Raw genomic sequence first — 26,926 nt, forward strand, 5'->3', positions numbered from 1 at the left:
CATGTAATCTAGCTTTCCTAGAACTTAGGGTGCATTAAGGAGAGTAATGTGACGTAAGGCTGGGTGAGGTAGGTTTAAGCCAGATTGTGGAGGGCTTTAAATGCCAGGCTGAGGAAACTATATGAAATATGGGGTTGGAAAAAACATGCACAGATATTCTCTATTCCCAGCTGACCACATGGAAGGTTAGCAGGGCTTGATTCTGTCTATGACTCATTGCCAAGAGTTCCCTAATTGGTTGCTGAGCTGAAAGAGCTAATGACTCAGGGGACTTTTAAAAAGAAGTAAAGTTTCCAGTTGGCACTTGTCTCTCTAAGAGACAATCTTGTGACTGCAGTGAGGACTGAGGAAAGATAAAATCTTCATCTATGTTCGTACCATGACAGTTCCACCCACATGGCTTCTACTTCAAGGGATCTTTACTAGGGTCATCCAGCTGCTTTTCCTTCTCTTTGGGTGTGCGTTTTTTTCCATTCCTGATCTCAGGAGAATGGATTGATGTTTTATAGTGGACATGTCCAGGCCAGATATTCTGAAGGGAATTCTGAAGGGAGTCGTAAAGGGAGATCCTGGATGTGCACTGCTGCCATAGCAATGACAGCCACTGGAGTGGCAGCGAAAGTCTTTGCACCAAAGATTCCAACAACTACCAGGAAATGGGCCAAGCCTGGCCTCTTTTACCAGCAACAAGTATCAGGAGTGATCAGAAAGTGCCCAGTGCCAAGGAGAAATATGAAACAGCTAATTATTAGCCTTAAAGTGATTTTGTATCTTAACAAGGTTTAACTATCATCCTCCCAGAAGACTGTGACCACTGTTATAAGAATCCTATTTATTTTTTCAAACAAATATCTATCTTTTCTCCTTTCTATCCTCCCATCGAGAGAGCAAGAAAAATGAAATTTCTGTAATAAACATGGATAGACAAAACAAATTCCTACATTGACCATCTCTCTGTCTCTCTCCATCTCTCTTTGTCTCTGATTCTGTCTCTCTGTCTCTCTCTCTCTTTCCATACACACATATGTGTGTGCATCTTTATCTATATCTACATCTCTACATCTGTAGTCTGAGCCCCTTACTTCTCTATCAGGAGGTGGGTAGCATGATTCACCATTAGTCTTTTGAAATCACAGATGGTCATTTCATTGATTAGAGTACCTAATTCTTGCAAAATTGTCTTTATAATATTGCTGTTGTATAAATTACACTCTTGGGCCTGATTACTTCATTCTGCCTCAGTTTATATAAATGTTCTCAGGTTTCTCTGAAACTTTGACTTCCATTAGGTAGTTAGGCAACACACTGGATGGAGCTCTGGGCCTGGAGTCAGGAAAACCTGAGTTCAAATCTGATTTCATATACTCGTGTGACCCTTGGTCCCTATTTGCTTCAGTTTCCTTAACAATAAAATGGGGGTAATAATAATGCCTACCTCCCAGTATTGTGAGAATCCAATGAGATTATATTTGCAAAGCACACAGTTGGTGCTATATAAATGCTTCTTCACTTCACCAAATTTATAGCATAAAAAGGCCACCATCCCAGTTTTCAATTCTTTGCCACTGCAAAAAAGAGCTTCTATAAATATTTTCTCATGTATGGGTCATTTTCCTATGTTTTATCTCTTTGGGATGTAGATTTAGTAGCACTACCATTGGGTCAAAAGGTCTGCTCAGAACAATAGGTTTTTGGGAATAGTTCGTATTGCTTTCGAGAATGACTGGATCAGTTCACAACTCCACCATCAATGTATTTGTTTTCTCACAGCCCCTTTAGCATTTGTAATTTTTCTTTTTTGGTCAGCTTTGTCAATCTGATCAATATGAAATGGAAACTAAGAGTTGTTTTAACTTCCATTTCTCTAATTATTCAAATGATCTTGATATGACTATTAATAGTTTGGATTTCTTATTTTTGTATTTTGAATCAGTTCACTATATATCTTAGAAATGAAACCTTACTGAGTGAAAATTATTACATTTTTTCCATTTGCTTACTTCTCTTCCAATTTTAGCTGCATTGATTTTATGTGTGTAAAACTTTTTAATTTTATGTAAATAAAATTACACATTTTCCCTTCTGTGATCTTCCTTATTTCTTCCATGATCATGAAATCTTCCTTAACACTAGATTTGATGAGTAACTTCTTTCTTGCTCCTCTAAATTTGCTTGTGAAATAATCCTTCATGTATATCTTTGTAACTTTTCTTGATATACAGTGTGAGATGTTGTTCTAGACCTAGTTTCTGCTGGACTACTTTCAAGGTCTCCCAAAAGGTTTTGTTGAAGAGTTAGTTCTTGCTCCAATAGTTAGAGTCATCAGGTTTTATTAAAGATTATGCTACTGTGTCCATTTGCTTCTGTATATTGCATATCTAATCTGTTCACTGATCAGTCTCTCATTTCCTTAACCAGTACCAATTAGTTTTGATCACTATTACTTTGTATTTTGAGATCTGGTACTTCTAGAACTCCTTTATTCCCACTTTTTTCATTATTTCACTTCAGATTCTTGATATTTTATGTTTCCAGATGAATTCTTAAAATAAGTATTTTAGCAACTCTATGAAGTAATCTTTTGTTAATCTGATTGGAATGGTACAAAATTAGTGTATTAATTTATGTAATATTATAATTTTTATTAGATTGGCTCAGTTTGCCCATGAACAATTAATTTCCTCCAATTATATAGATGTCTTTATATAAAGAATGTTTTGTAGTTGTGTTCATATAGTTCCTATGTGTTGGCAGGTAGGCTCCTAAGTATTTTATAATTTCTGTAGTTAATTTATATAAAATTTATCTTTCTATGTATTTATAATGGATTTTGTTTATAATATACAGAAATGCTAATGATTTATTGAGGTTTATTTCATATCCTGCAATGTTTCTAAAGCTGTTAATTGTTTCAATTAGATTTTTGGTCGACTATTATTAGCTAAGTAAGCCATCTGATTGTTTGCAAAAAGCAATAATTTTGTTTCCTCTTTGCCTATGGTGTTCCCCTAAGTTTCTTTTTCTTCTCTTGCTTCTAAAATGTCATGTCTAGCCTTATATTGAATAACAATAGTCATAATGGAAATCTTTCCTTTGCCTCTGATCGTATTGGAAAGTCTCCTAGTTCAGCCCAACCACAGATAATGTCGGCTCTTAGTTTTAGATAGATATTACTTAACACATTAAGGAAAGATCTATTAATATGATTTCTATTAAAAAACAACCACAGGGATTGTGTTGTATCTCATGAAAAGCCTTTTCTGTCTCTACTGGTATAATAATATAATTTTTATTGTTCTTGTTATTAATATGGTCAATTAAATTTATATTTTGTTAATGTTGAACCAGTTCTGCATACCTGTACAAATTGAACCTATTCATAATATTCAGTCTTTGTAATGTGTTACTGTAGTTTATTAATCTTTGTTTAAATTTTCAATATTCATTAAATGTATTTATAGTTTTTCACTTTTTACTTTTATCATTTGAGTTTCAGGATCTTTTTTTAATCATAGAAGGAATTTGGTAGGACCACTATTTTTCCTATTTTCAAAGGGTTTACATAATATTAAATTTTTTTTCTTTAAATGTTTGATAGAATTCACTTGAAATTTCATCTGGTCCATCCCCCCACTCCCTTTAGGCATTTATTTATGGTTTGTTCATTTTTTTCCTGATTGATATTGACTTATAGTTTTCTTCTGCTAATCTGGGAGTTAATATTTTTTAGGAAATATTTATCTATTTTATTTAGAGTATCAATTTTATTGGTATATGTTTAGGCAAAATAGTTCCTAATAATCTATTTTATTTCTTCTTCATTGATTGTGACACTTTTTTAATCTTTCTTGCTAGCAATTTGGTTTTGTGCTTTTCTTACACTTTAATAAAGTATTCATTTATTTTTAACATTCTTTTCTTTTAAAAATTTTAGTTCCAAATTCTCACCCACCCTCCCATGCTGTCTCACACAGTTAGAAGACAAGGAAGATGTTATCAATTATGAAATTATGCAAATTATGAAATTGCTATCAATATGAAATTATTCAAACATACTCCTATATTAGCAATATTTCAAAAAAGAAAAAAAAGCAAGAAAATTATACTTCAATTTGCATTCAGAGTTCATCAGTTCTAACTTTGGAGGCATATAGGATTTTTTTCATCATGATTCTGTTGGAATTATCTTGGATCATGGTATTGATCAGAGTAGCTAGGTGTTTCACAGTTGATTATCATTACAACATTGTTGTTACTGTGCATAATGATCTCCAAGTTCTCACTTCACTTTTCATCAGTTCATAGTTCTTGCCATGTTTTTTCTGAAGCCATCCCATTTTGTAATTTCTTTGAGCACAATAGTAGTCCATCACAATCATATCACAACTTGTTCAGCCATTCCCCAATTGGTGAGCGTTCCAGTTCTTTGGAAGAGCTGATATAAATATTTTTTGTACATATAGGTCTTTTTTTCTTTGATCTCTTTGGGGTAGAGACTTAGTAGTATTATTGCTGTGTCAAAGGGTATGCATAGTTTAATAACCCTTTGAACATAGTTCCAATTTGTTCTCTGGAATGGATGGACTAGTTCACTATTCTACCAGCAGTTCATTCATTGACCTATTTTTCCCTCATCTCCTCTAGTACTTGTCATTTCTGAGAGGTATGAGGTAGTACCTCAGAGTTGTTTTAATTTGCCTTTCTCTAATCAATAGTAATTTAGAGTATTTTTCCTAAGACTATAGATAGTTTTAATTTCTTCTGAAAACTGCCTGTTTATATCCTTTGACCCTTTATGGGTTGGGTAATGGCTCTTATTTTTATCAATTTGACTCAGTTCTATAGTAAGTATATATTTGAAAAATGAGGGCTTTATCAGAGAAACTTGCTGTGATAACTTTTGACATTACTACATCATCTGTGGTACCTTTGAGTATAATGGAGTTTCCTAGATTATCTTTTTTAATGAGGTCTATCTTCTGCTTTGTCTGAGATCTTGATGGTTATCCCTTTCTTTTTTTAAAAACTTTAGCTAAAGTATATTAGATTCTGCTCCAGCCTTTAATTTTGATTCTTTGTGTGTGTCTTTCTTTTTCAAGTGTATGTCTTGTAAACAACATATTGTTGGATTCTAGTTTTTAATCCATTCTGCTATCTGCTTCTATTTTGTGGGTGAGCTCATCTCATTCCCATTCACAGTTACGATTACGGTGTTCTTCCCTCTGTCCTATTTTTTTCAGTTTCTACCTCTTTTCTCTTTTTTTATCTTGTCCCTACACAAAAGTTATTTGGTTTCTAACCACTGCTTCCCTTAATCCATCATCCCTTATATCATCCTTCCTTTCTCTTATCTTCTTCCCCTCCTATTTCCCTATTGAGCAAGTTACATTTCTACGCCCAACTGAGTGTATATAGATATTCTTCTCTTTTTGACCCAATTCTGATGAGGGTGAAGTTCAAGCATTGGCTACTATCCCACCCCCACCTCACCTCCATTTTCTCTTTCACTGCAAAAGGTCTCCCTTATGTGCCTTTTTATGTGAGAAAAATTTCCCCATTCTACCTCTCCCTTCCCCCTTCTTCCAGTGCATTGCTCATTATCACCCCCCTTTTTTTTGGAGACCATTCCAACATAAACAACTTGCACCCATGCTCTTTGTTTATATAAATTCATTTTAACTGCCCTAATAATGATAAAGTTCTTAACAGTTACATGTGTCATGTTGCCATATAGGAATGTAAAAAGTTTAACCTTATAAAGTCCCTTATAATTTCTTGTTTATCTTTTTATTCTTTAGTCTTGTGTCTGAATGTCAATTTTTTTATTCAGCTTTTTTTTTAACATCAGGAATGCTTGAAAGTCATCTATTTAATTAAATATCCCCCCCAAGGATTATACTCAGTTTTGCTAGGTAGGTTATTCTTGGTTGTAATTCTAGTTCCTTTGCTTTTCTAAATATCATATTCTTCATCAAGTTTTGGTGCTTCCAAGGTGGTATGATGTTGGGAGAGTTTTGGCAACTGCTGTCCGGGCCTGTGCTCTGGTCTGTGAGTGAATACGAGTACTCTTTGCCTACCTAGAATTGTGACTATGGTTCACATCTCCACCCCCAATGTGGCCACATGCTGTAGTGTGCTAGCACACCTCCTCATCCTGCGACCATGACCCAGAACTGTGTATGGGTAATGTAACAGAGTCCTGCACCCAGTTCCAGCAAATAGTCCCTTATGATCTCCTTTTGACCAGTCATCCAGTCCCCTTACTATCTGTGGTCTGAGAGTTCAGAAGCCACAGCTGCCAATTCAGTCATCCCCAAGGCCTGATGCTTGCTTGCCTGGATGCAGCCTGCATTGGACTGCACTTCAGTCTTATCCCAGTGAGAGAGAGACCTTTCCTGCCAACCTTCTAAGCTGTCTCAAGCTGGAAAATAGTTTCTCATTTTCTTTTTTGTTGGTTTTGCCATTCCAGAATTGTTTTTGAGGCATTATTTTAAAGTTGTTTGGGTGGGAATTTGGGAGAATTCAGGTGAGTCCCTGCCTTCACTTCACCATCTTGGGTCCACTCCTTGAAACATATTTCTAAAACAAAATATGTGTGTATTTTCCCCTCCTTTGACCAATACAGAATAGAGTGAGATTCAGATATCTTCTGATCCTCTACCCTTTCTTCAAGGATTTGCTGCTTTACTTTTTCCACTGTAGGCTTCAGACTAGGTTGGAGTCTGGAAATGACACCTTCTTCTGCACCTGGGAATCAAAGCCACATAGCTCTTGTTTGCTTATAAATTTTCACTTTGCTCTGTACAAAGTCTAGGGCCCTTATCCACTCCTCTTTTAGGCACAAGTATCCTCTTCAGTCAACCATTGATTTGTGACCTATAATTAGGAAATTAGTGACAAAGCTGCTAGTTGGCTCTTATTCTTGGATTCTACACAAGTTCACAGATGGGCTTGTGACTTCTCCTTTCCTTGTTTTACAGCAGTGTCTTTTATCTTGGATTTCCTCACCTGCACTGGTCTGTTATGGTTTTTAGATCTTTGTGGAGGAATTGCATTGAGGAGCTCAGCTGTACTTCTTTGAAATGTTATTCAGGTGTCCTGTCTCTCTGGATCCCTATTATTTCATTAATCTTCTTTAAATTATTCTGTTAAAGCATACTATGATTCTTCTAGGTTTAGTATTCCTTTCTGCCCCAAAACTGATTCATATTGTGCATGGAGTATCTCTTTTATTTTCTACTTTAGGGAGGCTTAGACACAAGCTGTAACTCAAGCTATAATTAGCCTCATACCTGGGAAGCCAGGTTTGGGCTTTGATATCAAGCAACAGTTTCTGAGAAAGGAGATACTAATCCCTGTAATTGGTGGTGTTCCCTCCTAGGCAAGCCACAATTGCAAGATATAGGATAGGGAGTGGTACAAGTCACCAGTCACTGTACTTCCAGTAGAGGTTCTTCTATCCTACAGATACTTTATTCTTGGGACTATAGCAGTCTACTATATAATATCTGTGCTTTAGAAAGATAATTTTGTCAGTTTTGTGGAGGATGGCTTAAAAAAGGAGCAAGGAGCAGGGAGACTGGTTTGTAGGCTATTACAGTAGTCCAGATGAGAGGGACAATAGACAAGAACAGTAGTCATGTGAATGGGGAGTTAAGCCAATATATAAATAGGTTACTGTTGTCAAAAAAAATCATCACCAGGTGGCTAGCTTACTAATTATGTCTCTGTACTTTGCCAGATTGGTCCTCAGAAAGCAGAATCAGTGCGTTGCCAGGACTGTACTCAAAACCTTTGCAGACTAGGTTCAACTGGCAAAGCTTGTACTCAAATTGCATAGCCTTCAAGAACAAAGGGTCACCTCTACACCACAATGAGGCACTCAGGTACAATATTGTGAAAGGAAATGATAAATAGTTGCAAGAAAAATATTTTTACTTTGTTGCTGAGGTATAACTTAAAAGTTCTAATTCTACTAAAAAGCATAGCAATAAAAATGTGACATAAATCCTATAATATAAAGACATATTTGTAATTATGTATATATGTGTATATACAAACACATAAAATGCTGCCTCTATGTATTTAAGTCATTCATTTATTCCACATATATTATTTGTATCTACCATGCACACAATATTCTGTTGAGTGCCATGTGGAATACTAAGACAAGTAAGATATAGTGTCTGTATTTAAGAATTCGCAAAATAGTAAAAGAAACAAGAAACCTATAGAATGCAGGATAGGATAGTAGTACTACAGACAATGAGTATAGTAAGATTTCAGAGGAGGTTGAAATCACAACATAATTTAAAGACAAGAATATTGGATTTGGAATCTGATGAATTGTTTTAAAACCCAGTTTTACTACTTGCTATCAGTTAAGACCTCTGGAAAATCAATTTATCTCTCTTGACCTCTTTCCTCATTTATACAAGGGAGTAGGGCAGTGAACTCCATGATCTCTGAATCTACAATTCTAAGAAACTGTGAGTCCTATGACTTTTTTTCATGGTACTAAGAGAAGGCTTCATGGAAGGCTACCTGGCCCTTGAGGAATTGGGAGTTTTCTAACACATAGAAATGGAGGGAATGAACATTTAGACAGAGGGAATGATATAAGCAAAAATACGAAAATAGAACCATATACAGTGTAGTTAGTTAATAGAAAGTAAACTAGTTTCACTGGGATGAAAAGTTCACCTAGGATGGATATGATAGATAAGCTTGGAGAGATAGATTTAAATCAGATTACAGACGGCCTTCAGTCCTTGGCTATGCAGTTTATACTTTATCCTGTAGGCAACAAGTTTCCATTGAAGATTTTTTCTTTTCTTTTTCTTTTAGCAAGACTGACTATTTTTTATACATTTAGTGGAGCCGAGATATATACTCTTGCAGTATTTGCCCCCAAATGATTGGGGATGGCAGTTTGTATATTATAGCACCTGGATTGCATATGGTGAACTGTCAATAATAAATCAAAGGTTTAGACAAATAAGAGTATAAATATTAATTACCTGTTGTTGCAGGCTCCTGTGATAAGCCTGTACTTGTTTGCTAAACAATTATTTGGACATTTGGGTGGCAGCATGTAAGGCAGGCATCCAGAAACTTTGGCAATTGTGCTCAACAAGTCAGTTGACAGAACATCTGTTAAAGAAGTTGTTTTATATGTTATACCTGATCTTCGTGGTAGATGCTTTAAAGTATCTTAGTAGAATTTTCAATTACAAATATTCACACTATCCCATCAAGAACTGCCACATTTATCATCTGGGAGATTTCACCATGAACTTTTCTACTGGGGGAGGACAAGACAGCCCAATTATAGAATTGCAGCTCTAACAACTAGTGTTCTGTGAAGAAACAATTTGTGTAGATGGTTACCCAGTCCTATCTTTGTAGTTTTCTAACACCTTATAGTTTCTTGTTATGTAATCTTAAGTGATAAGGCAGAATTTCAAAACTATTACTGTATCAGAAATTCAACTGGGACTGTATTCGAGAAGCCTTTTAATCAGTCTCAGCCCTTACCATTACATTGACCTTCCTCTATATAAGAATAGGAACAGACACTGTCACAAAGTACCAGACACTGGAGTAGTGCCTGATAGATACATATACTCTGCCCTTTGCTATTTCCTTCACTTCACTCCAAACTTCTTGGGAAATTTAAATAATATGCTGGTACTTTTCCCATTCCTCAAGGCTCACTTATGTCTCCAAGGTACATAAGTGGGTTTGTCTAAATAAATCCACTGAACTGGATAACCCAGTCTTTTCCTCAAATAACCCCAGTAGCATAGCACCTGCTTGCCATCATGATCTATGCATACCAACAACAGTGGCTCTGAAGCTATCTCTAGCTGAAATAGCCTGTCTCACCTACCTTTCTCACAACTGCTGGTTGTAGGGCCGACACTTCTCTGAACATAACAACAGTAATAAAATGTTTCTGGTCAATTAATTTGGTGATACATTTGACTTTCTGCCCAGGTAACAAAAAAGATGAAATCCTTTTGTAACTATGAAAATCCAAGTAAAGAAATTTTGTATATCTAGTCACCTGTAGTAAGTACAATAAAATTTATCTTTCTTTTTCCTCCATTGCTACATTTTGCAAATTATCTTGTATTCTAAATCAGAGTTCCTCTTGGCTCTGGTATTTTTCCATTAGATATGGGAATCAAGTACTTATTGGTTGCAACAGTTTGTAGCTCTTTGGCATCTGTGTCAGCGAGATTGCTTACATTAAGTAAACTTCTCTAGCAAATGGTGATGCCCGGAGGCAGTCTTTACTTTTACCGATTTCCTAATTTTTAGTCAACAAGCTTATTTAAATTGTTTTTTTAGGAGCTGTTATAATTACACGTAGTGACTTCTAATTTGGTGTTGACTTTGACCTTGGTTTTAATTGGTCAATGAGATCTGACTTGCATACAGAACTCTGATTGTGAAATGATTGTCATGTTAGTGAGCAGTCATTTCCTGGGTACTATGAGCAAGTCTAGTTCATTTTAGTGGCATCTCTTGCTGTTTGCCAAATTCAGAGCCAGTCTCTTTTTGAAGAAGGTATCGGTGACATATAGTTATGACATGCTTAGTAGTCTAAAAACCTCTGACTTCTTTCATTTCTCAGTATTAAGCTCTATCTTTCATCATTTTTTGTTGTTGATGTACTCCCTTGTGACAGCCTTTGCACTGAAGCTGATAAGAAGATATACTCTGATTTAGTTTGGAAGATCTTGTCAAATTTGTCATAATTTTGTTTTCTCTACTTCTTCATCCTGTGCAAAGGGTATTGAATCATAAATTACAATTATCTTCATGGTGGTTTGTTTGGTTATTCTCTTTATGAGCCTGTAAAATGAAATGACCAAATATCCCATAAAGTGACCTTTTCTGCAGCCTTGATCTTGGGATGAAATAAACTTCACCAAATCTTTGTTTACTGCCTGAAGAAGAACCTGTCAGTCAACAAGCATTTGTTAAGTGCTTGCTATGGTCTAGTAGGCACTGTGCTAAACACTGGGGATACAAAGAAAAGCAAAAACAGACCTCAAGGAGCTTATATTCTAAAGAGAGAGACAACAAGTAAAAATTACATACAGAAGATATTTACAGTACAATTGGGAGAGTCTTTGATTAGTCCTATAATTTAGCCATGAAAATAGGAGATGTGATGCCATGTGTGAGAAGCATTCATATTACACTCTTTTTTTCCAGTGTGACAGTCTGTCTCTGGAGCAAAGCAACTATGATGTTGGCCTGAATGTATACAGTCATGTATAATTTGCACAAGTATGTGAAGCTTTGGTGTATTGCAAATTTCTTGCCCTCTTGTAGTTTGCAATCTAGCAAAAGAATATAACACAGAGACAGCTATGCAGTGCTGTAAAATAACTACAGAGCAAGATAGAACATAATATAAAAGCACAAAGCAGGTACAAAGTGTGAGCCTAAGTTAAATGAAGGGAAGGTAATCTCTGACTAGGGCAGCTAGGTAGTACAGTGGACAGAGTGCTGGACCTGGAGTCAGGAGGATTCTTCTGGAGTTCAAATCCTGCCTCAGATACTTGCTAGTTTTATGATCTTAGGCAAGTCACTGTGTTGGTAAGCAAAATGGGCTCTTAGCATTTAGTTCAAGTGCCCTTGAAGAGTTTGGCTTTTGTTTGCTTTGAGTAATTCAGTATATTTCATTGAGTCTTACTAAGTGCTAAGCCCCAGGCTCTAACCCCTGTTAGGTGTTAACCTAACCTATGTGGATGTGAACCTCCCAGGGTCCTAAGGGGAAGGGCTAACTCAAGAGCCAATCATAGCAGCCTAAGTTCTGGTCATTCAGATGATGTTTGATAACGTCTGAAACCCTATAAGAAGAGAAGACAGAGCCATTCGTGCAGGGCTCTCACTTGTGCTGGTGTGCTGATGCAGAGACTCCGGCAGCTGTAGCTAAGGGCCCTCCAGCTTGTAACCTGGATGCTGGGACTTTGTTAAACTCTGATAACTATGTATTGGGATTTGAATCAGACAAGGTCTGTCTGTTGATGTCTGTAATTTGTTTGTATTTGTTCTGAAGTTCAGGGTGCTGGCTTTTTCCCCTGAACTAAGTGAATGATATTTGTATGCTGAATTAAAGTAAGCTCATCAACCCCTTAACCTTGCTTTCCTTGGTTAACCAGATCAAAAGGACCTGTGCTCTTGCAGCATGCTGGCAGCTTTCTGGGTGCTGGCTGTTGGTGGATCTTACACCCCCACAGAAGTTGCTAGCTGAATTGTTGAAACAGTCACTTAACCTTGTTTGCCTCAGTTCTTCAAACCGTAAAATGAGCTGGAGAAAGAAATGACAAACCAGTCCAGTACTTTTGCCAAGAAAACCTCAAATGGGGTCATGAAAAGTGAGATACAACTGAAAAAAACAACTGAACAGCAATCTCTGACTAGGCAATTAGGGAAGGCTTCCCATAGGAAGGAGGTGGTAAAAGTACAGTACATCCCAAAATCTTTAGCATAATAAAGAGGCATCTTTTCCTAAAAGTCATTCATAAAATAATCACCTAATTTCCAACACTCTTAATCAAAGTTTCAATGATTTAATTAACTTAGAGAGGAAAGCTGATTAATATCTTTAACCTCCAGAGAAAATTGCCTTTTCCTCTCCCTAGCCAATCCATTCAGCTTTGGAACCTCACCTTGGGAGTGATCTTCCCTGATTGATAAGTGAATGAAAACTCACCTAAACCACTATATCTAGCTGACTGCAGACCACACTTCACATTTAACTTCGATCTCCATCTCCTTATGTGGCAAGCCTAAGCTTCTCTGGGAATTTTGCCATCTGAACCTTTCGTGAAAAAGAGTCCTTCCTCCCTCCCAGTTTCCAACCCACTTTGAGAACAGTAAAAAACTCAATACTGCTATTGTTAATGAAAAGAGCATTTCTGTCTACTATAACTGCATTCATAATCCCTATAAGTGTCCAGACCAACACTGCCTCTCCTGGTTACTATTCTCCGACACGTATAGTCTCCCCCTATTGGAATGAGAAGTCCTTGAGGTTAGGAGTTGTCTTATTTTTGTAATTGTATCCTCAGTGTCTAGCATAGTATCTGGCAATAAGAAGTATAAATAAACACACAAGTAAATATTTTTTATTAATTCATTCATGCAGTACATGTAAGAAATATTTTCAATAGGTATAACAAAAAAAGTTTCAGATTAACCTTAGACTAACGAGAAAAATTACTTACCATAACTTTTTATTACCTAAGGAATTCTTTTACTGAAGGGATTTTGTTCCTTTCTTTCCTAATAGGCTTTTCCCCAAAGGCTAAAGGTTTTTGGAAATAATCAGTTTTCATTTGATTTCCCAGATGACTATGAAAACAATATGCTTCTAGCTAAGTTTTGCATAAACCTGGGGCTTTGAGGAGAGGTATACATGAAATCACAATCTTCTAAACCTCTCAGTTCTGTGAGGCACAAATCCTGAGTCCCTGAAAGGGAATTTGTGTCTCTGAGACCTGAACATTTTTTTTCATACTGAGATGTTTGTGGCTAGCTGGCACACCAGCAATACTGTTTGTACCTCATATTTGTGATTGCTTTTGATTCAACAAGGTAGGCTATTCAAATTGTCAAGCATTGGTTCAAGATAGAACTGAAATTGCAGAACGTTCTCTCCCTGGCCAAACAAGAAATAAAAAATACGGTGACTATTTTATAAGTATTTTCTAAGAATGGCACTTTTCTACTGACTGAATAGTCAGGGATAAACCGTATTTTTGCCTGGAGCCAAATAAGAAAACACCCTGCCAGATGAAATCAGCATAACTTTCATTTGAAAGGTGACTCTGCAGCTTCCCCTTGTTCATAGCTGAAAAGTCATGGGGTTTGGGGGTGGCAGGGAGGAAGGGAGAAGATGAAAAAGAGGAGTCATATTTACCAGTTGGATGCCAAGGTTTCTTGTGCTGTGGGAAAACTTTTTCTTTTACTGATCGGATTGAATTGTCCATTATTTCTGCTGCTCTGGAAACATCTTGGCTTGTTCTCTCTGGCAGTTTAGAGAAGGAGAAGAGTTGAGCTGGGGAATTTAGTTCCCTCTTTTTGAGGTTCCTGCAGAACAAAAAGGAAACATAAAAATAATTAGCCCTTTCAGACACATTGAATGACTAGAATTCAAGGGATGCAGAACACTGTGGCCTAAGGTATAACCTGACCACAAAATAAAGATTATAAATGAAAGTATAAATAGAAGTGCAAAACTAAAAGAATTCCATGGTTTCACTTTGCATCCGGCAAAATGACAGAGATGACAAAAGAGAACTAATCAATGTTGGAGGAGCTGTGGGAAGTCAGCCACACAAATATAGCCTTGGTGAAGTTGTGAATCCTTCCAAACCTTCTAGAAAGAAATTTGGAATTGTGTTAAGAAAGTTTTAAAATATTCATAACATTTCACTAAGAGGTCTTGCTGGTAGGTGTCAACTCCTAATAGTTAAAACATAAAAAAGTATGGTGGCAAAGTTGGGGAGGGAACTTTATTTTCTCTTTCTTGACATAAGTAATGGAATTTTAGTACGAACTTCTATCTCAGTGCTTTGCCTTTCTTTGTCCTAATTCATGGGCAAGGTCAACCAAAGATGGATTTTGCTTTGTCTTGGACTGCTGGGACCAATGACAGGCTACCAGATTAGAAAGTTTGTGTCTCTCATTCTGTGAAACATTAAACACTGTTCCCAAGGACAGTGGATGACAAGTTGAGAAGCCAACATCACTATGTGTTTTCTAGGTACTATAAATACCTGTAGGAAATGTCGAGTATTCAAAAGCCCATTTGTCCCCTATTGTCACACTTCTATTTGCGGCAACTGACACTTCTCTTTGCAAGTAACAAATTTACAGAATAAAGTACTTTGCTGCCTTGTATTCTAAATTGTAAACAGCAGATTTTCTTGCCATGACAAAAGAAAAATATCCTATTTATCAAGAAACTTAAAGAAATACTTTTTCTTTTGGAGTAGCAAGGAACTGAAATAAAATAGATGCTTGTTAACTGGGGAATGACCAAAAAAAAAAAGAAAACTAGTACAAATATTTAGAAATGAAAGTAAGGTAAAAACAATAGATATCAAGAAACTTTTTTTTTCGAGAAATTGCTAAGAATCAAGAACGAAAGGATCTCAGAGACCAGATAGACCAAGTTTCTCATTTTGAAGAAGAGGTATCTGAGGTATAGAGAAATCATATTAAACATGACAATTTGAATTGCAATCAGAGGACAGGTTTGGATACTAATTCTACTACTTGGCTTTTCTGGGCATCAATCTGAGGGAGGATGGATGGTAACTAATTGATCTCTATTGTCATTTTCTAACTTGCATTCCTTTGGTCTCATAAAGTTGTCAAACATCACACAGGTCAAAGGATTGGGAGCCAGGATTGGAAATTGGGTTTCTTAACTTCTTTTTCTTCATTCCATTTATGACACCACACTATTTGCCCTATACGGTGTCTACCCAATGAAAAAGAAAATATTAGTAAATGAAGTGAATGGTAAGCCAACCACCAAATTGATTGATTACAATTTTTCCTATTGGAGAGAATAGAATAAATGGGGGAAATCGGATAGAGAGAAATACAGTTAGTAATCATATCTGTGGAAAAAAATTGAAACATGTTTCTGTGCTAAAGGCCTGATCTCTCATATAGAGATATGAGTAAAATTTATAAAATTAAGAGCCATTTCCCAATTGATAAATGATAAAAAACATGAACAGGAAGTTTTCAGAAGAAATCAAAGCTATCTACAGCCACATGAAAAAAATGCTCTAAATTACTATTGATTGGAGAAATGCAAATTAAAACAATTCTGAGGTACTACCTCACATCTATCAGATTGGCTAACAGAATAGAAAAGGAAACCGACAAATGTTGGAGGGGATGTGGGAAAACTGAGACACTAATGCACTGTTGGTGGAGTTATGACCTGATTCAACCACTATGTGGAGCAATTGGGAACTACTCCCAAAGGCTTATAAAACTATACATTCCCTTTGACCTAGCAATACCACTACAAGGTCTGAATCCCAAAAGAGACAAAAAAAAGGAAAAGGACCTATATGTACAAAAATATTTATGGTAGCTCTTTTCTGGTGGCAAAAAATTGGAAATTGAGGGGATGCCCATCAATTGGGGAATGGCTAAACAAGTTGTAATATATGATTGTGATGGAATACTATTGTGCTATAAGAAATGATGAGCTAAAAACCCAAAGACCTCTTGCATTTTCGTTGCCATGGAGTATCCTCCCATAATCTCCTTTATAAATGGACTCTGTAGCCTAGTGCCACCTTCCCCTTGATTCCAAGCCGGGTCACCTGTGATCATCTGCCACAGCCCACTGCCTGGCAGGGGCTGTTCTGAAGTAGCCACTAAGGTTTATATCATCTTAAGAGGAACCAGCAACACAGCAGCAATCCCGTCCAGTGGTTCACTTGTAGCAACCCATGACTACTACCGAAGGCATCTGGGTTCCACTTCCAGCAACAGCTCCTGTGGAAGTGCTGAGTACTCAGGGGAAGTGATTCCCCACCATCCTGGTCTTCCCAAATCAGACCCAGGCCACTGGTGGGCAAGCTTCTTCTTCGGGAAGTCATGTCATCCATTCATGACAACTGTATTGGACTCTCCAGAGCACTCAGGAACTTTCCAGATTGCACATGGCACGATCACCTGTGACCTGGCTTAGGAGGATATAAGGAAGTGGCATGTCAGTGAGCCCAGCAAGGCCAGCACTGGGCCTTCTGCATAGGCAGCAGCACCCTCCTTGCTGCTCCCCGCTTCTGAAGTGTTCTAGGCATCAGAGCCCTTTCTCCCTCCCTCCCTTCCATTTCCCAACTATTCCCTTAGAATAGATAGGCTGCTTAAGTGTAGAAGTAGTTGTGTTGGGTGTGTGGTTTTTTTTAAAGGAAAATGAAAGCAAAACACCAAAAAATAGTAAAAGAAAACACACTGTTATTGTTTTTTGAATCACCTATGTGCTTTTCAGCAGACTCAGTAACTTGTTTACTTTGTACTTAACAGAAACCAATAAACTTTGAGCAGCCTTTAAAAAAAAAAAGAAATGATGAGCTAGATGCTTTCAGAAAAACCTGGAAAGACTTACATAAACTGACACAAAGTGAAATGAGTAGAACCAGGAGAAAATTATACACAGTGATAGTAATAGTGTAAGATAATCTATTCTCAGCAATACAATGATCCAAGAGAACTCTGAAGGACTTATGATGAAAAATGCTATCCATAGCCAGAGAAAGAACTAAGAGAATTTGAATACAAATTGAAGCATTTCATCCGTTTAGTTTTCTTGGGTTTTAAATTTTGGTCTACACATGTATATATGACCTACATCAAATTGCTTCCCTTCTCAATGAGGGGGGTGGAGAGGGAAAGAGAGAATTTGGAACTCAAAATTTTAAACATGAATGATTAAAATTGTTTTTACATGTAATCAGGGAAAAATAAAATAGTAAAGAACTAAAATAAAAAAAATTAACCAAAAGTTATAATTCAATGAACATGTATAGAAATAGTCTAAGCTATCTTTTCAAAACTACCCTTCACCTCTAATCATTTAATTTCTTCATGCATCAAGCTATGAGGAAAATACCCAATATATTTGTGACCTCATTCATAAATAGTAATTCACATTTGTCTAGGCCTCTATGCTTATAAGACACTTTCACATCCATCATCTCATCTGATTCTGACAACAACCATGAAAGTTTGGTAGTATTATTGCCACTACCATATGAGAGAATGAGGTCCAGAGAGGTGGCTTATAATTTCATTTAACCCAGAAAGCATTTATTTGTTGCCTACTGTGTGAGAGGCATTAGATAGGGAACTAAGGATACAAAGATAAAAACAAAATGACCCCTGTCCTCAAAGAGCTTGTAGGTAACTGACTAGTCACAACTCTACTAACTGGAAATGCTAAGACTTGAGTCTTGGTTTTCTGACTCCACATCCTTTTGTCTTCCACTTTACTGCCTTATTACACAGTCCTTCCGAACAACTTGATTAGAAAAGATCTGAAAACCACAAATGTTTTTCTTGCTAGTCATGGGTTTGAAATTTTACTTTATATAAACTATGTTGATTTTATCTTGCAATTGTTACTTGCTTGATCCCCTCACTTTATTCCTAATCCATTCTCTGCATACAAAATTCGAGGTAACTTGAGCACATTTTGTTCAAGAAAAAAATAGGCCACAATGTGGCTAGATGTATATTTATGCTAGAAAACTCAAATTTAACACCCTCATCATTAGAAAACAGGACTGTGTCCTGTAGGTTAGGTACTATTTCATAATCAGCCCAGAGCTTCCCTTTGTCTAGCACTAGCCTACTTGGGTGGATGAAAGAAGAAATAAATGAAAACAACTAGTAAACATTATTGCCCAGCCCTGTGCCCGGGCCTGAGGATATAAAAATAGAAGAAAAGAGAGTCCTCATCCCCAAGGAGCTTATAATTCTAGTGAGGGGAAACAACACACAAGGGGAGGGAGTGCTTTGGTTTGAAAGTTACTGAACACAGGTGAGTGAAGTCAAAGGGGTGCCGAGGATTTATCAGTCTGAGTAGATTGACAGTAGGGTGCAAGTATGGATTTGATTCTGGTTCTAGGACTGGAAATAGGTTGGGAGTGATGGTGCAGAGGTTATGCCAATAGCAGCTAAGTGGCTGATGAAAAGATTTCAATAGAGTAATGATTGATTGATTATGACTATTGATCATGGCTGGAGGTGGCCTGACAGAGGAAGCTGCTTGAAGTGGTTAGTTGTTATTTGGTGTTGTCCTGTCTGTTTCTTCATGACCCCATCTGGGGTTGTCTTGGCAAAGATACCAGAGCGGTTTCCCATTCTTTCCTCAGCTCATTTTATAAATGAAGAAACTGAGGCTAATAGGGTTAAGTAACTTGCCCCAGTATCAGTCACACTGCTAGTAAGTATCTGAGGCTGTATTTGAACTCGGAAAATTGTCTTCCTGACTCCAGGTCCAGCCTTCCACCCACTGCACCACTGCACCTGTGCCAAAGTGCTTAGTACTCAGGACCAAATGAGATAATATGGTGCTTTGAAAATCTAACACATTAAAAAGTAGTTATTATTTTTAAAAATTATTATTTGAGGGTATTTCAAAGCAAATTTATTACAGAAAAATCTCAGTGCACCCACATGAGTATGTAACTCATATCTTTTAGGCCAAAACTCAGAGTAGTGATGAAAAATGTTAATTCTTGTATGGTCTGTTGCTTTTGCATTTAAAAAAGTGTTTCTGTTTCTCAGATTCCAGTGGGACGAGTAACTAGCAATGTTTAGTGACCTTTTGAGCAGTTGTACTCTTTTTGGCAGCACTGAAATCAATTTTCCACATTCCAGGATGTCCAGCTGGTACATCTTTGTCCTAATGCTTGAATATGACACAAGGCCCTGAGGTTATAAACTTTTAAAGAGATCCCAAGAACAGGGGTTACAGAAGAGAGAAAGAACAAATCTTCTAGGCTGTGAGAAAGCCCAAATCCACAAGCATCCATGGAGTGCCTGCCAATTAAAACTTATCCAAGAGCTGAAAGGGACCTCAAGTTAACAGTACCTGGTGCAGACTATGACATTAGGAAGAGATAGAATTATTATCACTCATTTTACAGATGAAATAACTAAGGACAAGAAAAGACAAATAACTTGCCTGGGGTTACATTGCCAAAACATAATAGAAGACAATTAGGACTCAATCTCTTGCCTCTTGGAGCAGGTTTATTATGATTTTTTTAATGACATAATATTGTTCATGCCACTTGGCAGTGGGAAATCTATTGTGTACAAAAGACATCACTAAACTGGCAAAATGTTTTGAAAGTGCACATTATGGTCTCCCTGTGTATACACTCCTCATTTGTTTAAAATAGTTTTTTTTTGTTTGTTTCCTAATTTGTAGCTGGAGAATTTGTGTTTATGCCTTTGTAAATCCTTCATTCTATTTGGTAAAAAAAATTCAGGATGACTGGCTATTTGCCACCATGAAGCCAAGGTATTTGGCTGGCAGACTGAGCTCAATGACTGAATTGGGAGAAATGACTTGATGTTTGGGCATCATGTGGTTGAAGACAACTGTTCTGGCTTCAACTCTGCCACAAACCAGCTGTGTTAGCTTGGGCATTTTCTCACCCCTTTGGGTCTCAGTTTCCTTCTGTGTAAAGTGGTTAGGCTACAATGATTCCCTAAGGTTCCTTGCTAGCTCTAAATCCAGTGAACCTAGAATACTGTCCAACCAAGAAACAATAGTTTGGTAAAACCACAGCTCTCTAGGAATAATTCCTCATGGAATAATTTTTTCTAGATATCAGAGATTTTCAATAGTAGAGAAGGATCTACTCCTTTATTAAGCACCAAGGTCTATACTTTTCACTTTAATTATTTTGGATAGGTATCTTTCTAAAGTATACCTCACATTGTCCATTTTCAACAGAATGAATTGACTATAGAACTTTTTTTCTTCATGAGATGTTTGTATCAACTAAGATAACATCTGAACAGTGCTTAGCACAGTGAAAGTCACATAGTAGGCACTTTATAAATGCTTATTCCTTTCCCTTTCCCCCTTCATCATATACATTGATTTTTTTTTACCCTGACACAATGCAGGGATAGCCTCAGGGCTAAATGAGACATCTATGACTGTTTTGATACCACATTGGCCAGGCTGCCATAATCAATGAATGGGTCTGTTTTTAACGTGTGTCTCCTTCACCTGTCAGCTACTACTTCTCACTAATTCCAATTCTTTTGCCCTTCACTAGCCTAACCCCAAATGCCTTGCTTGAACACACATACTTCAGATTTACTGCTTTTAATCTGCTGTGGGTTGAGAAACCAGAAAAATAAATTGTTAAGATAGTGTGTAAAATAAAAGTAAAGAGACGACCTATGTACCAAGTACAGGATCTTTAAAAACATGGGTTTTGTGAAATTTATCAGACTTCTTAGGGTTCTTTTTAAAATTTTCTTTCTATTTCTTGGCTATGTTTCAGATAGATAGGTTGCCAGATAGTTGAGGTGGGTTGTTGAAGTACTAATATTTCAATTTTTGAATACTGAGTTTCAAACATTTAATCATTTAAGTCCTACTCTGGTCCTAGTTTCATGAAAGCTATGATGGTGTGCAGAAGCAGTATGATGCAGTGCAAGGACACTGTCTTTAGAGGCAATAGGAGCCCAGTCATTTGAGCATACACAATGTGTTTTGCTTGGAGCCTACCCATGAAGAGGCTTGAGGAACCTGCAGCTGGAAATGTGTGACAGTGAATAGTCAATGGCCCATTCCCCTACTTCAGAGTGTGCACAAGTACTCTGTGACTGTTTTCTGTCAGCTAATATTGTGGTGATGAAAAATCTCTTAATTGGCTGCTGGTCTAGAAGAGAATGGGCATATGAAAGGCTCCAAGAGCAGGGAGGGTCTTTTAGGATCTGGGGTGATGGTTGGGCCTCAGGCTTACTCTCCTATGTAGGCCAACACATGACCATGAACAAATGTTGATTTAGGTTCTTTGCCTTTTTGTGTTTGTTCTTTCATAATTAGGAGAATGAGTATCAGAGACAGAATGAGCCACTTGGTGACGTTTTGGACTTTAAAAGGTTCGAGGAACCACTCAAAGTCCAACAATTACAGACCATAGCAGATACTGTGGATGACCACAACAGCCAAGCTTCATGAGTCAGTGAAGCCTTGAGAAGCAACTTGATTGATCCAGCCCCAAAATGAATGAATCTAGCAGTTGAGATGCAGTGTCTTGAAGTATCTCTAACACACCCAGAAGTAAAGTTGGTAGGAGAATGCTTTGTAGATACTACTTAAAGTCTGAGCCCACTCTCCCTAAGGGCCAAAGTGTAGAGGACAGAATGTGCTCCAATTCATGTGGGATAATGTATTTCAGTTCTTGCTCTATCTTCTAACAGTTCTAGCTATTAAATAACTCTTTGTCAAAGCTGTTTGTTAATTAGTTATCTTTTTATAATTTTTATTTTATTTTATTTTTTTAGTTTATTTAATTTAATATATTTAGCTTTCAGCATTGATTTTCACAAGAGTTTGAATTACAAATATTCTCCCCATTTCTACCCACCCCCTCACTCCAAGATGGCATATATTCTGATTGCCCTGTTCCCCAGTCAGCCCTCCCTTCTGTCACCCCACTCCCCTCCCATCCCCTTTTCCCTTCCTTTCTTGTAGGACAAGATGAATTTCGACGCCTCATTGCCTATGTATCTTATTTCCTAGTCGCATGCAAAAACTTTTTTTTGTTTGTTTTTTAACATCTGTTTTTAAAACTTTGAGTTCCAAATTCTCTCCCCTCTTCCCTTCCCACACACCCTCCCTAAGAAGCCAAGCAATTCAACATAGGCCACATGCGTATAATCATATAAAACACTTCCACAATACTCACGTTGTGAAAGACTAACTATATTTTGCTCCTTCCTAGCCTATCCCCCTTTATCCGATTTTCTTCCTTGACCCTGTCCCCTTTCGAAAGTGTTTGTTTTTGATTACCTCCTCCCCCATCTGCCCTCCCTTCAATCATCCCCCCTTTTTTATCTTCTTCCTCCTTCTTTCCTGTGGGGTAAGATACCCAATTGAGTGTGTATGGTATTCCCTTCTCAGGTCAAATCCGATGAGGGCAAGATTCACCCATTCCCCCTCACCTGCCTTCTCTTCTCTTCCTCCAGAACTACTTTTTCTTGACGCTTTTATGTGAGATAATTGACCCCATTCTATCTCTCCCTTTCTCCCTCTCTCAATATATTCCTCTCTCATGCCTTAATTTGATTTTATTTCTTTTAGATATCATCCTTTCATCTTCAACTCACGCTGTGCCCGCTCTCTCTCTCTCTCTCTCCATATATATATGTATATATATATATGTATATATATATATACACACACACACATACATATATACATACATACACACACACATATATACATACACACAAACACACACACACACATATGCATATTCCCTTCAGCTACCCTAATACTGAGGTCTCATGAATCATACACATCATCTTTCCATGTAGGAATGTAACCAAACCGTTCAACTTTAGTAAGTCCCTTGCGATTTCTTTTTCTTGTTCTTTTTCTTGATTACCTTTTCATGCTTCTCTTGATTCTTGTGTTCGAAAGTCAAATTTTCTATTCAGCTCTGGTCTTTTCACTGAGAAAGCTTGAAAGTCCTCTATTTTATTGCAAATCCATATTTTGCCTTGGAGCATGATATTCAGTTTTGCTGGGTAGGTGATTCTTGGTTTTAATCCTAGCTCCATTGACCTTCAGAATATTGTATTCCAAGCCGTTTGATCTCTTAATGTAGAAGCTGCTAGATCTTGGATTATTCTGATTATGTTTCCACAATACTCAAATTGTTTCTTTCTGGATGCTTGCAGTATTTTCTCCTTGATCTGGGAGCTCTGGAATTTGGCGACAATATTCCTAGAAGATTTCTTTTTGGGATCTATCTGAGGAGGCAATTGGTAGATTCTTTCAATTTGTATTTTGCCCTGCGGCTCTAGAATATCAGGGCAGTTCTCCTTGATAATTTCTTGAAAGATGATATCTAGGCTCTTTTTTTGATCATGGCTTTCAGGTAGTCCAATAATTTTTAAATTATCTCTCCTGAATCTATTTTCCAGGTCAGTGGTTTTTCTAATGAGATATTTCACATTATCTTCCACTTTTTCATTCCTTTGGTTCTGTTTTATAATATCTTTATTTCTCATAAAGTCACTAGCTTCCACTTGCTCCAATCTAATTTTTAAAGTAGTATTTTCTTCAGTGGTCTTTTGGACCTCCTTTTCCATTTGGCTAATTCTGCCTTTCAAGGCATTCTTCTCCTCATTGGCTTTTTGGAGCTCTTTTGCCATTTGAGTTAGTCTATTTTTTAAGGTGTTGCTTCCTTTAGTGTATTTTTCAGCATTTTTTTATGTCTCCATTAGAAAGTCGTTGACTTGTTTTTCATGATTTTCTCGCATCCTTCTCATTTCTCTTCCCAATTTTTCCTCTACTTTTCTAACTTAGTTTTCCAAATCCTTTTTTGAGCTCTTCCATGGCCTGAGACCAGTTTGTGTTTTTCTTGGAGGCTTTTCTTATAGGCTCTTTGATTTTGTTGACTTCTTCTGGCTGTATCTTTTGGTCTTCTTTGTCACCAAAGAAAGATTCCAAAGTCTGAGACTGAATCTGGGTGTGTTTTCGCTGCCTGGCCATGTTCCCAGCCAACTTACTTGACCCTTGAGTTTTTCAGCAGGGTATGACAGCTTGAAGAGTAAAGAGTATTTTGTTCCAAGCTTGAGGGAATGCACTGTTGTTTTCAGAGCTATCACAGCCAGCTCTGCCACACCAGCACTCCTCCTTCCCCAAGAACCCCCAACCCGGACTGAACTCAGATCTTTAGCAGGCTCTGCACTCCTTCTCTGATCTGCCATTTAATTCCTCCCACCAGGTGGGCCTGGGGCCAGAAGCAACTGCAGCTGTAGTTCTGTAGCTGCCCCACCTCTGCTGCCCTGGGGGTGGTAGCTGAACCATGAACTCTATCCCCCATCCCCAGCAGCTTTTCCCACTAACCTTCTCTGTTGTCTTTGGTGTTTGTGGGTTGAGAAGTCTGGTAACTGCTGCAGCTCACTGATTCAGGGTGCTAGGGCCCACTCCGCCCAGCTCCTGGTCTTGTTGGTCTGCGAGGCCCACACTGGGCTCTGCTCCACTCTGCTCCCAGCTCCGTGTGGGATAGACCTCACCCAGAGACCATCCAGGCTGTCCTGGGCTGGAGCCCTGCTTCCCTCGGCTATTTTGTGGGTTCTGCAGTTCTAGAATTGGTTCAGAGCCATTTTTAAAGGTTTTTGGAGGGACTTGGTGGGGAGCTCATGCTAGTCCCTGCTTTCCAGCCGCCATCTTGGCTCTGCCCCTGTTAATTAGTTATCAGTGATATCAAGGAGATATCAACTGGTCAAAATGATACTGGATGATAATCAGTGGTTCGATGATATTAGGTAAATATTAATTGGTCATTGATATGTGAGGGAAGAATACGCCAAATAGGGTTTGACAGTGATAACACTTGGGAACCCTCACCTCCCCCACCCCAACCATAAGTGTTAACCCTAAAACTCTAAGTAGAGTCAGCTAAGTTTTAAGACCGTGATATGCTAGTTTGAGTGTGAGTTGGAGGAGAAGAGCTTAATAATATCATTAGATGTGGGACATCTTCTATTACTTTTGAGAGGCTGATTCTAATAAAAACGAGTACTAAAGGAGGACCTCTTCCATTTTGAGGAGCTTATTTCAGTGACCTGAGTTCTTAATCCTTTTGTGAGCTCCACTCTTAGTAATTACTTTTTCTTCTTCTTTTTATGCTGAGGTTGTTGATCTCAGAATGCCCTTGTTGTGACAGAGATCCACTAGGGGAAATTTAATATTATTTTGGTATATGTATCTAAAAAATATTCTGAATGATTAAGGGAGTCGCTTATAGCATAGCAACCCCTGGAGAAATGTTGATGTGCCTTTTATAGAAAGACATCCACAGAGATTTTTATCCCCATGCAAGCTGGATGGCCCTAGACTCTGAGAGACTCATGGAAAAGTTTTCAACCAGGAAACTTTACTTATTCACCTGAGGATGAGAGGGTGACTTCCACTTATCACTGATCACAGTTCCTCTTGGGGAGAACTTCATGCTTGTTGGAAGCTAGGTTCAGATAGCAGCTCATCAGCTTTCCATTTTCTCTATATTCCCTTTTGCTGGTTGCATATATTTTTCCCCATTTCCATTTTATTTTCCATTTTCTTTATTTGAGTTGATTAAGGCCCTTGTTAAATACTAAATATGCAATGATGTTAGATAAGCTGTATAAAGTGTCATTTGTTTGGTGAATTTGCAGAACAGTATTTGGTGGTAATTGTGATTTCTGCCTGTAAATGTGAAGTGGTGTAACTTTTGTGCCAAAAGGGCTGTTTTAAGACTTTTTCTTATAAAGCACTAGAAAAGAACATTGTTAAACCTCTGGGGAACTCCAGAGGACTACTATTAATTGGGAATATAGACAATAAAACTGCTAAATGCACACCAGAGATTTACCAAGGACAGCAAGTGTTTTAACCAGGAAGAAGAATGTAGTATTCCTTGGGGATGCATAATAGAAGAGGCCTTCCCTTATTCAGAGCAGGTGAGAAATATACTCTTTCTTCCTGTCTTCCAAGGGGTTGCTTTAAATTGGATGCTGAGTTGAAATTTCATGGATATACTAAAGGACCAACCTCTGCCCTTCAGGCCTTTTGCTTTCTGTTGGACTCAAGATGTAGAGATGACTTTATGAGCTCTAGAGGCCAGTGGAGGAATGCTCTTCTCTCACTAATTGAGCTTAAGAGCATATGGTGTCTCAGGTAAGCCTTTGTCTAGGATGGAGCCACCTCCTATTTGCATCTCCCTTGTTTTGTTAAAGGGTTTGGTGAGATTTTGAAAGGCATCTGTCTTTTCAGACACACAAACAGCAGATTATTAGCTTGCAGAGCAGCTGGGGTAACAACAGTGACAGTAGCAATCATCAAAGGTAGTAGAAGGCCAGCTGAGAGGGTTAGAGTCATGCACAGAGAGAAAAACCACAAGAAAGAAAGAAACCCACTTAGTGTTGTAGGCTTTACTCAGTGGTAGTGACATGTAAAATAGCAAGTGTCACAATGAGGTTTGTGTATTAGCTTCTCAAATAGTTATAATTATTCTGTAATGGTGAAATGGCATATTTATAGAGTTTTTAGATGTCATCGCTTCACATGGAGGTCATTGAAGAGCTCCTTCAAGGAGTCATGGTGATGTGTCTT

At 37.6% G+C, this 26,926-nt stretch overlaps 1 protein-coding gene across 1 annotated transcript in view; it reads right to left on the bottom strand.

Moving 5' to 3' along the window:
- The window catches only part of TPO (thyroid peroxidase), a 234,465-nt gene that overhangs the window by 179,148 nt on the left and 28,391 nt on the right, over positions 1 to 26,926 (bottom strand). The window contains exons 3-4 of the mRNA XM_036751861.1: positions 13,946 to 14,115; positions 9,021 to 9,153 (exon numbers count right to left, since the gene is read on the bottom strand). Of these exons, the coding sequence (XP_036607756.1) occupies positions 9,021 to 9,153; positions 13,946 to 14,115 (303 nt within the window). The remainder of the gene's footprint in view (positions 1 to 9,020; positions 9,154 to 13,945; positions 14,116 to 26,926) is intronic.

This window comes from Trichosurus vulpecula, chromosome 3, assembly GCF_011100635.1.
Source record: "Trichosurus vulpecula isolate mTriVul1 chromosome 3, mTriVul1.pri, whole genome shotgun sequence".
NCBI lineage: Eukaryota > Metazoa > Chordata > Mammalia > Diprotodontia > Phalangeridae > Trichosurus > Trichosurus vulpecula.